At 51.6% G+C, this 12,655-nt stretch overlaps 1 protein-coding gene and 1 long non-coding RNA gene across 12 annotated transcripts in view; one reads left to right on the forward strand and one right to left on the reverse strand.

The window, feature by feature from the left end:
* Nucleotides 1–12,655, forward strand: part of SRGAP2 (SLIT-ROBO Rho GTPase activating protein 2) — a 226,719-nt gene that overhangs the window by 206,660 nt on the left and 7,404 nt on the right. For 6 of the 11 annotated variants that reach the window (XM_081825140.1, XM_081825144.1, XM_081825143.1 and 3 more), the window contains exons 18-21: nt 2,651–2,875; nt 6,490–6,569; nt 8,790–8,970; nt 10,716–10,862. In XM_081825140.1, the coding sequence (XP_081681266.1) occupies nt 2,651–2,875; nt 6,490–6,569; nt 8,790–8,970; nt 10,716–10,862 (633 nt within the window). The other 5 variants (XM_081825149.1, XM_081825148.1, XM_081825147.1 and 2 more) reach the window with 5 other exon arrangements.
* The window catches only part of LOC145722356 (uncharacterized), a 285,608-nt gene that overhangs the window by 52,302 nt on the left and 220,651 nt on the right, over nt 1–12,655 (reverse strand). The window lies entirely within an intron of this gene.

The following is a 12,655-nucleotide window of genomic DNA, read 5'->3' on the forward strand; positions in this document are numbered from 1 at the left end:
CTAGACTTCTACAAATCACTTGCTGGCAAATGTTGACAGACCTGCTTCCCTTTCCCTGACTAGATTCGAGGGTCCTGTATAGAGAAGCAATTCGGATATTAGAATTACAGGAAATATGGATTGAGCCCCACCTGTGCTCTATGCCAGGCCCAGTGCTCAGTGCGTTGCATATAATACTTCATTCAAGCTTTATAGCAGCCCCATGAAGGAGGTACATTGTTTTATAGGGAAGAGACTTCGAAACCAGACTACTCCCCTGGAACCGGTACATGATGGGGCCAGGACTCAAAGCCAGGTCTAATTGACTCTAAAATTCTTGGGATGTTTTGTTTTTCTTTGTCAATTTAATCAAAGAGACAAATGTGCATCATTAAAGGTAGAAAGTCCAGAAAAGTACATGATAAAAAACAAGTTTCGCACCTCAATCCTAATTTTCTCATTGCTCCCCAAAGCCTGTGTTCCCAATCACTATACCGAACCTTGTTAAGACACGCAAAAGATGAGTTTGAATCCATTAGAAGAATTCACTAATATTATGGATAGAAGCTCTAGAAATATAGTACAGTTCTTAGAAGAGATGGCATTATGCAAGCTGACACCAAAAAAATTTTAAAGAGGGACCTGGTACCAGTGTTTTCCATTTTAGGTTTTTTTTTTTTTTAATAAAAATCCAGTATTTGAGTTCTTAGACTAGGCACAGACTTCAGGGCCTTCATGGATTATTAGCACCATTATATTGTATATGAAATGACATGCATCTGTATGTGTACATGTATGAATTTTTCGGGGAGAGAATCTCTAGTTTTTGTCAAATTCTTGAAGGAGGCTGTGACCCCCAAATAGTTAAGAACCATGGCTTTAACCCCTCAACCTACATGTTCCCATTGTAGATTGGAAGAGAGAGAGGACCTTGGTTTATATTTTAATGGGAGTAAGAAATGGAACTGGCCCATGAGACCCCAGTCCACGAAGATGTGTCCTCAAGCCCCTGGTCATTGTAGCCACCTATGAATCAAACAGCCCTTCCCTTAGGAGGCTTGACAAGGTCGCTCATCTCTCACGGGCCTTCGAGTGGGACTCTCAGGGCTAGACTTCGTTTCCGTCTGACGGCCAGGCTTCCCAGAAATGACTGGTTTTGTTCCATGTTACCAAATGTCGTCAGATCGCACTGAAGAAAGGGCCTTCCTCCTCCTTGTCCCTGTTGAGGTTACCAGGATAATTACCTCTCCTGTCTCCAGTGTTTGTTTGACCAAGAAGTAGACTTGGAAACTTCTCCCAGTCTTTTCTCAATCTCATCTCTCTTTTAACTAGGAGCCAGGGGAGGATTATAAAATTCAAACTTTAAGACCTTCTGTGAAGCAGTCCAGCCACTGAGAACCATAACCTCACCCATTGCTGGCCTCCCTGCGTTTGACTAGGTCCTCAAGAAGAGTGATTCTCAACCGTACAGTTTTCTCCCCGTGACAGCTGTTCACATCCATTGTACTGCGTCTCCAGGGTGGACAGGGGACGTGTGCGAATCTGCAGTAGAGGAGAGAACCACTGGGTTAGAGAGAGACCAGCGTGGTAATTTGAGTCTGGGTGCGGGATACACTAGAAATGAACTCTGTCCAGTTCTGAAGAATACCTACTCAGATGAACACAGCTGAGTCTCAGGCCTCTGGTTCAGCATCAGAGGGCTTTGGTTTCTCCTCAGATCTGTCACAGTCAGGTGCTGGGGACCGCCTGCTGATGCCCATGATGGGGGCAGAACTCCTTAGCAGAGCTCCCAGCTCTCCAACCTGGGGCTGGGGGCTGGGGGTGTACATCCAGAGCTGGCCGAGCCTTCAGCCTGGACAAACAGACCAGTGGGGGCTAATGAGGCCCAGTGGCTCACTGAAGGGCTTGTGTCCTTGGCCAAGGTTGGAGGCGTGGCCAGAGCAGCTGCTGCTTTAAAAGGGGGAGCTCGCAGGATAAATACCCAATAGCAAAGTCAGACTGCATCCAGAGGAAGCCTGAGCAGAAACTGAGCAGCATGCTGACCTTTTCCTGAATAAATCTTGATTATAATAATAGAGGACATTATGAAAATGAAAAACAATTACACTAGCTGTTCCAGAAAGAAATTCACTTGCTTGATGGAATACAGAAGCTAATCGGTTGGCAATTTTTTTTAATAAGTCTAGAGCTTGGAATGGAATATCCCTAGTAATTTGATTATTTTGCTCTGCAAGAAGGTACACGGCAGAATGCCTGTGTCTTCTCTCCATATCGTCCTGAGGGCAGCCCGAGGGCCTCCATCTGCTCTGGCAGCTTGGTGGGTTGGTGTGGGGAAGCTGTCTCAGCTCTGTGGAGTGGGGTGTTCTTGAAGCAGGGGAGATTTGGCGGAGAGGGTGTGGAGCGGGGCTGGTGATGGGGCGGCAGGTAGGATTTGAACAAGGAACTGGTGAGAGAGGAGGGGTGAGACCTGCGAGGAGGTGGCTCCTGAATGACCGTCCTGGTGGTCATTGTCTTCTCCCCCCCGGACTTTATAGAAGGGCTCCGATGCCCAGAAAAGCAGGTGGCAATTTGTGGAACTTCTGCTCTTGCTCTTGGCAGTGCCTCCCATGATTGTGTTTTCTGGGCGTTCATGCGAGTGCTTTCCAGCTTGCCCCTTTCCCCTCTCCTCCAGTTTATCACAGTTCAGTGAAGAGAACATGATGGACCCCTACAACCTCGCCATCTGCTTCGGGCCCTCACTGATGTCAGTGCCTGAGGGCCACGACCAGGTGTCCTGCCAAGCCCACGTGAACGAGCTGATCAAAACCACCATCATCCAGCATGAGAACATCTTCCCAACCCCCAGGGAGCTGGAGGGCCCCGTCTACAGCAGAGGAGGAAGCACGGAGGACTACTGGTAGGGGGTCTGGGCTGGAGGTGGGGGTTGTTCCCGGTGCACATTGGGTGTGGGGGCCAGATGGCCAAGCGAGACCCAAGGGAGAGAGAGACCCAGATCCTCTCAGCCTCCCACTCCCAGGCACTTGAAGCTGCCAGGATCTGGGGATGGTGCAGGCAGGGCCCTGCCTCAACCCGGCCTGTGGAGTAAGTGCCCCTTCGTGCCACCTCCCTATTTTTTTCGGAGTTCTTAGTGGTGAGGAACCATTCTGGAAAATAATGACAACAATAATAGGAATGTTAATAATCTCCAGGAAGGGAAAATTTGTAAAGTTGCATTTAGAACAGCTGTTCATCAGTCAGCAGCGTCTCTCAGGCTCCTGCTCTGGGCCGTGCGTTGTGAGAGACACAGTCCTGGGTCCCAGAAAGATTTTCTTTCTTATTGCGAAGAGTTTAGATATGAGGCATAATTCCCTCACTGTGAGTTCGTACAATGATAATTTAGAATGATCGCAGAAATTTGTGGAGAGAAAAAGGGGTAAGCTCCATTTTTTGGCAGGTTAGGCGTCCTTCCACCCGAAAGCGAGATTCAATTCTGTGGGGCAAGGTTTTTCATGACCTAGCCTGGGAGCAGAGATTAAAAGGAATCCCTAGGGCACATCTTTACTAGACCCTTCTGTTAGACAGTTAACAAATTACTATTTCCATATTACAGATACAGTCACTGTAACCTAGAGAGGCCAGTGACAATCTTTCAGGCCACCTTAGTGGTGGGGATTCCAACCTTGACGTGCCTTAGTACAGGACGCCATCCAGGACCCCACACTAGACCCCAGGGTACCACTTACAGTGTCATTTTCCCATCAAACACAAAAGCAACTACCTCTCTCTTTTGCTCCCTAACGTCCCTTACCTCCTTCCCCACCCCCTTCATCTTCCCCATCAAATGGCGCTTCAGCCTGGGCTGAAAGCATAAGCCAGCCCAAATCGGATTCCATCTGAACTCAACATCTGGAACCAATTCAGCAGCCCCATTACTATCCACTGAAGTAGGGGAGGACAGGGGAGGCTGTTTACTTAATTAGAGGCCAGTGGGTCCGTGCTTCTCCCTGATCACCACAGAAGGAGCCTCCTGCCTGACGAGTGAAGAGAGTGATAGTCATGTGTCTGTGAATATAAAAATACCACTGACACCCCTGGGTTTGGTCTTGTCTGCTGTCCCGCAGATGCCAGCATCTGGGTCCGAGCTGGAGAAGCCTACAGTTGCCAGCTCGGAGAGAAAGCTTTTTGTCACTGACAGATGGTTGGTGGGGACAGGGGAGGTTGTTCAGGTCTCAGCCTCTGAGCTGATGAGCTCCAGGGAGCTGTCCTTGTGCATGTGACTTGGGAGGGTCGGTTTCTCTCTCACATGAGGGTTGAAAAGCTGTGGAAAGAGTGTTCCCAGTGCCTGCTTTATCTTCCTTCCGAAGTGTGCCCTCACTTCTCAAATATCTCTGGACCAGTCCCAGGACACAGAGCCCTCCACAGCCCTGGTCCCCCAGTCCCAGCCCGGGGGAGCAGACAGTCACCGCAGGGTTGGCTCACAGGGGGCACCTTCTGCCAGTTCTCTCCAGAGAAACCCCCCCGCTCCCACCCCCACTGTTAGCTGTGCATCCGACATTTATTAGCAGCCTCTGGAAAACCCACAAGATTAGTTAGGGAATGTTATTACCGCAGACTGGGTGGGAGGCCAGAAGCAGCCGAGGCGCAAGAGGAGGTGACCCTGGGGAAGAAGGACCATCTGACCAATGGATTCACACCCACTCAGAAGGCTCCCAGCCTCTCTTCTTCTTTGGGAGGGGAAAGAAGTGCCAGCGAAGCGAGCTAAGATGGATGAAGGAGTTGGGCGGGGGGTGGCAGAAGGGGTGCTAGGGCCCGAGAATCCTGGAGAATGGCCAGGAGACCAGAAGAGCCAGGGAGAGGGGGCTCCTGGCCGCTTGGCCTCCCCGCAGCTGTGAAGAGGAGAGGCCAGGCCCACGTCACCACGTGTTGCCAGCCCTGCAGCTAGAACCCGGTTCCCTAGGACTGCCCGCTGTTTGGCCTACGGGGCCTCCTCAGACCACAGGTGTTGGCGGCCTTGCCGTGTGGCCGACGTGTGGGTGTGGAAGCGAGCGTAGAATTCTAGTGCTCCCAGGGGCCTTAAAAATGCATCATCTCACCTTTATGTTAGAGCAGTGGTTTTCCAAGTGGAGTCTCTGGACCAGCGACACCCATGTTCCGTAGGGCTGGCTGGGAATACAGACATTCTAGCTCCGCCTGGCCCTTGAGACTTAGAAACTCTAGGAGTGAGGCAGTCCACTTTTAACAAGCCATCCAGGACTCTCTGACGTTGGAGAATTGCTGCCTTCCTGGATGGCCACATAACTACACTTGCAACTCTGGAGGAAACTGAGCCTTTGCCCTGTGCGCCCTTGGGGCCCTGAGGGCTTCTAGAGTGTCATGAAACTCATCAGAGTTTTAGGCCCAGTAAAAGTGAAAAACTGTGCCACATTTTTTGGTAAGGAGGAATCCCTATTGATGTTCTCCCAGAAAGTTCTCTGGGTTCTGGAGAGCCTCCTTGGAACTGACTTCTGAACTGGTCCCCTGGCCTTTGAGGAACTTTCTAGAGTGAAAGACCTGTCCCGAGGGGAGGGAGAGGCTATAGGCTCAAACGTAAGAACCGTGAGGCCAGGTGGTGGATAGAGGAGGTGGTAATGCTTCCATAGAATTGCCTGGAAAGGCTCCCTTGTTACTACCAACTGCCAGAGGAAGAAACTTTAGCAATGAACAGGGGGTTAGAACTTCCTGGTGCCCATCCCCATCTACTCTGATGTCCATAAGCCAGGAAACCAGGAGTAGAAACGACTTTCCTAGTAACTTCCCCGGCCATTCTCATTTCTCAGCCCTGGATGATTTTAGACTCAGTGAACTGTTGAAGAACTTGACCAGCCTCCATGCCCTGTCCTCTCGAAGAGTCCAGCCCACAGCAGACTCTTCTCCCTCTGACTCACCTCCCACTCTCTCACCCGTACAAGACCAAAGCACAAAGCCTACAGACATAAGCAAAACGAGAAAGAAGGAAAGGAAGACCAGTTACTAACCACTCCGTCGTGCCTCAGTGACTCTTCATGCGACGCTGTGATGTTATACAGACCACTAGCCTCAATTCATCAGTAGGTGGCTGAGGCTCAAAGAGATTCAGTCCCTTGCCCAGGGTCACACAGCTCACAAGTGTCAGAGCTGGTTTTCAGGTCCTGTTGTGTCCCAGGCAAAAGCCTAGTGTTTTCTTCCATGTGCTCCCTCAGGGGCTAGTTCACCTAGAGAATCAGCCCTTGAGGAGTTAAGTTGTTCTGTATTTTCAAAAAGACTTATTTTGTAAATTCGAAAGGGGTTCCCTTTGCTCAGGATATTCTAAGTCCCAGGCAGTCTCAAACAGTTTCTGCAGCAGGGACTGGACTGGAGAACTCTGGGAGGCTTGTGTTTCATCATCACTGTGGTGAGCAGTCAGGCTGTAGAGAGTGTGAGGCAGCTTCCGTGCCCTTGCTCCAGGGAAGCTGCGTGAAGAAGACAAGAATTTGGTCAGCGAGGGCTGAGGTCCCCGTGACTCTTCTATTGCAGTGACAGCCCTCATGGAGAGACTACCTCGGCTGAGGACTCAACCCAGGACGTGACCACAGAGCACCACACGAGCGATGATGGTATGGGGCCCTGCTTCCGCGGCAGCGGGGCCAGGGGCAGGGGGTGGGGGGGTGAAGTGGAAGGAAGGGATTATATAACCTGCGCTCCCCGTGCTCCTTCCTGCTAAGCAGCCCCCTGAAGACAGGCAGGGGGCTCTCCTGTCTCTGGTTTTCATTCCTTCCCTTTCTTGGAGAGACAGCCCACCCTCTCAACTAGAACGGTCTCTACCTTAAACCAGAGATGGAGAGCTAGACCTTTCAGAGCCTTTAAAGCTTCTCGCTCCAACTCCCTATCCCTCGCCTGCATGATGTTGGTCCCCTGTCACAGCCTAGACTCCTGCCAGGTAGCTGGAGACCAAAATCAAGGAGAGCTCATTTGAAAAAGCTGTTAGCCTGGGGAACAGAAAAGCTGGGTGCCAAGAACCCAACAGAAGCAAGCCAGAGGGGAGTGGGACTCAGGATGCAGAAACCACACGCTTTCACGCCTGCCGACTGGAAAGATTGACCCTTTCCAAAGTACAGACATGCTAGCGCTGTGCAGCCTGGCGGGTGTGCATCGAGAGGTGGAATGCGCAGCGGTCACTGCAGGCCCCTCGGCAGCGCCCATGATTTATTAGGCTCTGTCCAGCCAGCACGCTTCCCATCCTTCCAACAGTTCCACACCTCCATTTCTGGACCACTTGGGCTCTTGGAAGACTCAGCAGCTGACAAGGGGTCTCAGAATTTTCGGGGCATGAGAACGAAATGGCACAGTCTGCGGAGCTTTCCCTGCTTTCTGCCTTGCTGTGAATTCTGCAATCCTAGGCCAGCTTTTTGGAGGAGAAAAAAAAAATTAGGGCTGCTTATTTGGTTGCTGAAGTCAGATGGATCAATATGATAATCTGCCCCATTACAGGAGGGGAGTAGGTGAAGTAGGGAAATTTGTCCCTGCTGGAAGCTTTGTAGGTCTTACCTCTTAATCCTAGTGAAATAGAGCCGCTATTTTTATAGCTGAGGAAACAGAGGCCAGAGAAGTCAAGTGATATGCCCAAGGCTGTACAGAACTGAGATTTGGGATATTTAGATAGGCCTTCTCTGGTGTGCCTCCTGTAGCAAAATCTCCAGCCCTGCCTGTTCCGGGGCAGGCCCACCAATCATGCTGGCTGGGCCCGGTCTTGCCTGTAGGCAGCCTTCCTGTACACTACTTGGAATATCTGACTTTAACCTCGGGTTCCAGGTTTCTGGGAGCTTGCTTTCTTGTTCTCTGACCGCCCCCCTGCTGCTCAGCGCAGTTAATGGTAACGATGACAGTAGGCATAACTGGCTAACATCTACGCAGCGCTTACTATAGGCCGGGCATTGTTCTAAGTGCTTTTACAAATTGCTATTTGTTGACTCCTCCTAACAAGTTCATGAAAGAGGCACTATTGTTGTCCTTTTTTTTTTTTTTTTTACAGAGGAGACGGAAGCTCACACAAAAATAAAAAGTCATTGCATTTGTAAACCCCTTTTAATTTTCAAATTACTTTTGTGTACATTTTCCCATGTATTATCCACAAAATCTATTTCCATATTTTGCTCCTTGGAAAGTAGGTTGGGTGAGTTATTTTCTCTTTATGGAGACTAAAAGCTCATGGTCTACGAGGGGGAATGGATAGTATAAATAAAATTTGTTGTATTGAAACTACAATATGATAAATGTTCTGCAATTAATGGAGTTATTTTATGATCAGAAAAGAAACTTACAAATACGGCAGGGCAAGGTCAGCGATAGGGTTTGGCGTAAAGAGCTGCGGATGCACCAGAGAAGTTCCCCTTTGCCCTGAGTGGGGCTCAGCCTGTTGGGCAGCGTGATGTGCTCTCCCAGGAGGCAGACTGCGCCCAAGCCTGACAAGACTCCCACCCTGCACGTGTGGTTTGTTTTTGCACAGAAAACTGCTGAGAGAATAAAGTGTTCTTTGTTTTGTTTTGCTTTTTAATGATGATGTTTCAGTTGTGACTCAGTGTGCTTCATCAGGAAGACGAGAGAGAAAGGGATTCCGGGTGGGGGGACCAAAGGCAGGAAAGGGTGCACAAGTGCTTTTAGGGTGAGGGCGCAGTCCACACGGGAATCCCTGCCTCGTCCCTCCATCCTCCGTGGCTTATTTCTCACACCAGGTTATCTTCCCACCAGTGTAAGTTCAGCTAATTGGGCTTTTCCTCCCAGTTTCCTGAGCCTCTGGCCCCAACAACATGTGTTTCCTTCTTTCCTGCCCCTCTCAGAGTGTGAGCCCATCGAGGCCATTGCCAAGTTTGACTACGTGGGCCGGACAGCCCGAGAGCTGTCCTTCAAGAAGGGGGCATCCCTGCTGCTTTACCAGCGGGCTTCCGATGACTGGTGGGAAGGCCGGCACAATGGCATCGACGGACTCATCCCCCATCAGTACATCGTGGTCCAAGACACGTACGTTGGGTCCCCTGCACCTTTAGGCGTCCCCGGCTGCGCTGTGGGAGTGAGACTTTATTTCTGGCTCCAAAGGAGAGTGAGGGAGACCAACCCCCAGGGGGCGCCAACACCATCCCTGAAGGACCCTACCCAGACTCCGTGGGGGATCATTTTTTCTTTTTCCTTTTTTTTTTTTTTTTTAAGATTTTATTTATTTATTTGAGAGAGAGAGAGAGGGAGAGAGAGAAACAGCATGACAGGGGAGAGGGTCAGAGAGAGAAGCAGGCTCCCCAGTGGGCTGGGAGCCCGATGTGGGACTCGATCCCACGACTCTGGGGTCATGACCTGAGCCGAAGGCAGTTGCCCAACCAACTGAGCCACCCAGGCGCCCCGGGGGATTGTTTTCTCATCTCTTCCCCCTGCAAATCGCTCCCCACCCACCCGCTACCCCCCTAGTCATTTTGGAAACTTGCCAGCCCTCCTGCTCATCTACACTTAAACGTGATGAGCGATAATGAGGGGTTATTGTTTGACCACTTACATTTCCGTTCTGGAAAGCTCAGGGTGGGAAAACGTTTTTACTTCTTTTCTTTCTTTTTTTTTTTTCTAAAAACAACTGTGCTCATCCCAACCAGTTGGGCTGCCATTGGCGCTTTTCCACTTGCAAATGAAAATGATGCCTTGCTTTTCTAGGAGAAATCTAGCTTAAGCGGCCTGGTGGAAAGAGCCACCAGGAAACGAGGTTGACACAGGGAAAGACAGGGAGAGGAGGGGAGAGGGCATCGGGGAGCAAAGGGAACGTGAACTGGGCCCAGAGACACTTCATCAGCTGGGCTGTTGGTTGGCTCCCGCTTTTCAAAGCGAAGTCTCCTGGGCAGGAGGGCTTCCCCCCCGCCCCACCCCCCAGCCCACCTGATCCTGCCTCCCTGCCCCTTTGCCCTGCCTCTGCCCCCGACTCCCTGTCCTTGGATACGATGCTGTCAGTGTTTTTAGTCCTTCCCTTAATATTATTTTTTAAAGGTTGATATCCTGAGTGAGTCTGCACCCTCCCAGCCTCTCCCCGGCTCGTTCTGCAGGGAGATCCTCCCTCTGTTGATAACATCGCAAACCCGGTGGCCATCTGTGCGTGGACAGGACCCTCCCAAATTTAGCATTATGACTTCACTCCGGGACCGAGAGAAGAGGAATTGTGGGGGAGAAGGGGCTTTCTTTGTCATCAGTAGCCAGAGGGGCCGGGAGAGCAGTGGAATGACCTGGGACCGGCTTGGACGCTCTAAGCGGGGCTGGATGCTCGACGACTGAGTGTGGCGGTGTCCTGCCTCGACGCCGGCCTCTCCAGAGCCAGCGCAGAGCTGCCCGTCCTTGCCCGACAGTGCCCGGGACCTCAGCAGATAAAGCGCACCCTGGACTGGCCGCCTCCTTCTCCAGGAGGTGGCCCTGGCACAGCTGCCCCAGGAAGGCAGCGTGGGGTCGAAGGCAGATGCCTCGAATCCGGGTGTCCCCTAGCTCAGCTTTCCGGCGGCCGCCGAGGATCCTGCGGAAGGCAGCGGGATTATTTATTTTTATTTAAACGACCCTCCAAAGGCCCTTAGCTTTCCTTGCCTCTGCTCGCAGAGCTAGCCCAGCCAGGTGTCACCGCTGCCTTGGAGCTGTCGTGGGGGGTCGCGTGTGTGTCGGGGGGCCATCTTGCCGATTTAACGCTGCTTTTTGTGTTGTTGTTGTTCTCCCCCCTCCTCCCTGCCTGCCTGCCCCTTCTCCCCCAGCGAGGACGGTGTCGTGGAGAGGTCCAGCCCCAAGTCTGAGATTGAGGTCATTTCTGAGCCACCTGAAGAAAAGGTGACAGCCAGAGCGGGGGCCAGCTGTCCCAGTGGGGGTCATGTAGCCGATATTTATCTTGCAAACATCAACAAGTAAGCTCTGCTTTTCATTTTCTGCTCCCCCGAGTGCCTTGCGACACCCAGCCTCACCCTCCAGCCTCACCCCCTCTCCATGCCAGTGCCGCACCCCCCGCCAGGCCTAACACTGCATGTGCTCACCTCTGCTGCAGGGCGGACAGGGCCGAGGAAGCTTCCACAGGCCCCGCCGGCAGGCCCCAGGCCCCTGCTGTGGAAGGGTGCCCCACCCTGGGCTCGGGCAGAGTCTGTCGGCTCCCGGCTGACTACTAAAACTTGACCAAAGCTTTGGGCCCTTTATGCAACCTGGTTTTGTACTGTTTCTCAGAGGTGCCTTCTCTTTTCCAATTCTTACCCAAATAATAGTCTTTGATGTCTTCCTGGCCCTTCCTTGTCCGTCCAAAGAGCCAGCGTCGTGTGCGTCTTCCACTAGGCTCACGTGACCCCAGAGGGGTTTATTTGGATACCATGTGTCTGTTTCCTGCCCTGGCCGGCATTCGCTCCGTCAAGGAGAGGAGACCACTCTGCCCGCCCCCCGCCCCCAACAAGGAAAGCTTTGTCCCGAGCTCTTTAATCATTGCCTAACCCCCAGCTCCCCTCTGCCCTTTCATACCAGTAGAAATCACTGTCCGTGTTTTCCCTGTTGCTTTAGCCCTGTGTCATCGCCCCCTGTTAGTCCCTTTGCAGATTCCCATTCCTGTCCGGCAGGCTCTTAACTCTGGCCCCAGCTTTCATTGTGGCTGTGAGCAACATCCCAGGGTTCTAACTCCACCCACACCCGATCTGGCCGGCTAGAGGGATTCCACGCCTGTGTGATGCGGCCTCCCCTAGAGACATTCAGGTTATTGGAGAACTAATCTCATCTCAAGGGGCCAGACACCAAGTCCCCAAGCCTACAGACCTCTTTTCCGCCAGACCCTGAAACTTGGCCCAGTGCCAACGGGATGACAAGCCCCAGGGCGTTCCTGATGAATATGGATTGCAGATGATGTACAGTTTTTATTCCCCTCTGGCTTTGGAGGAATGAAATGATTTGCACATTGAAAACCTGTTAACCGTAGCCTCTGGACACTGAAACTGGAAGGAGAATAAAAGATGCTTGTTGTTTTTAAACTGCACCAGGTCGCCCAGATCTCTTGGCTTTCTTCCAACCAGACGGTAGCAGGGGGAATGGTTGGGGCACGTGGCTCTTTTCCATCCTTCACCCTCAAGTTAGCAAAGTCGCTGATTCAGCTCACTTAGTGTAGGTATAATTTAAGCCAGACTGGTAAAAAAAGAACGAGGATTTTATTTCCCTCCAGCCTAGTGCCCTGCTGGGAGGGTGAGCTAGTAAAAAGTAACTGTGGACTAATCACATTTTCTTCTTTATTTACAAGTCTATGTTAATTATAATCCTATAATCATAAGGTTGTAAGCCTCTAATTAACCCGGAAACCAAGGCGGGGTTGGTGGAGGGAGAGTTCAATAATTAGTTAGGTACATGTTTCTAAGCCATCATATATTTGATGCCATTTGTACCAAGAAATTGTACAGGATAATAGCTGAAATAGTCAAAACACCAGGTGGAAAGTCAAAGGTGGCTCCCTTGAACTCCTTACTTGGTGATGTCAGGACGGGGTTCTCAGAGGACACGGTCTCCTCGGACGCCAGCTAGTCGGTGGGCGAGTGGCAGCCCCTGGGGCACATCTTGCCCCGAGGAGTGACTGCCCTTCCAGCCTCCCTGCCTGCCCCACATGTCCGTCCCTCCTTCCCGGGGCCCCGGGTTCCCTCGCACCCCTGGACCTTTGCATCTGCTGCCTCCCCCACCCCCA

The sequence above is a fragment of the Leptonychotes weddellii genome, chromosome 6 (assembly GCF_054177405.1).
Source record: "Leptonychotes weddellii isolate Sample4059 chromosome 6, ASM5417740v2, whole genome shotgun sequence".
Taxonomy (NCBI): Eukaryota; Metazoa; Chordata; class Mammalia; order Carnivora; family Phocidae; genus Leptonychotes; species Leptonychotes weddellii.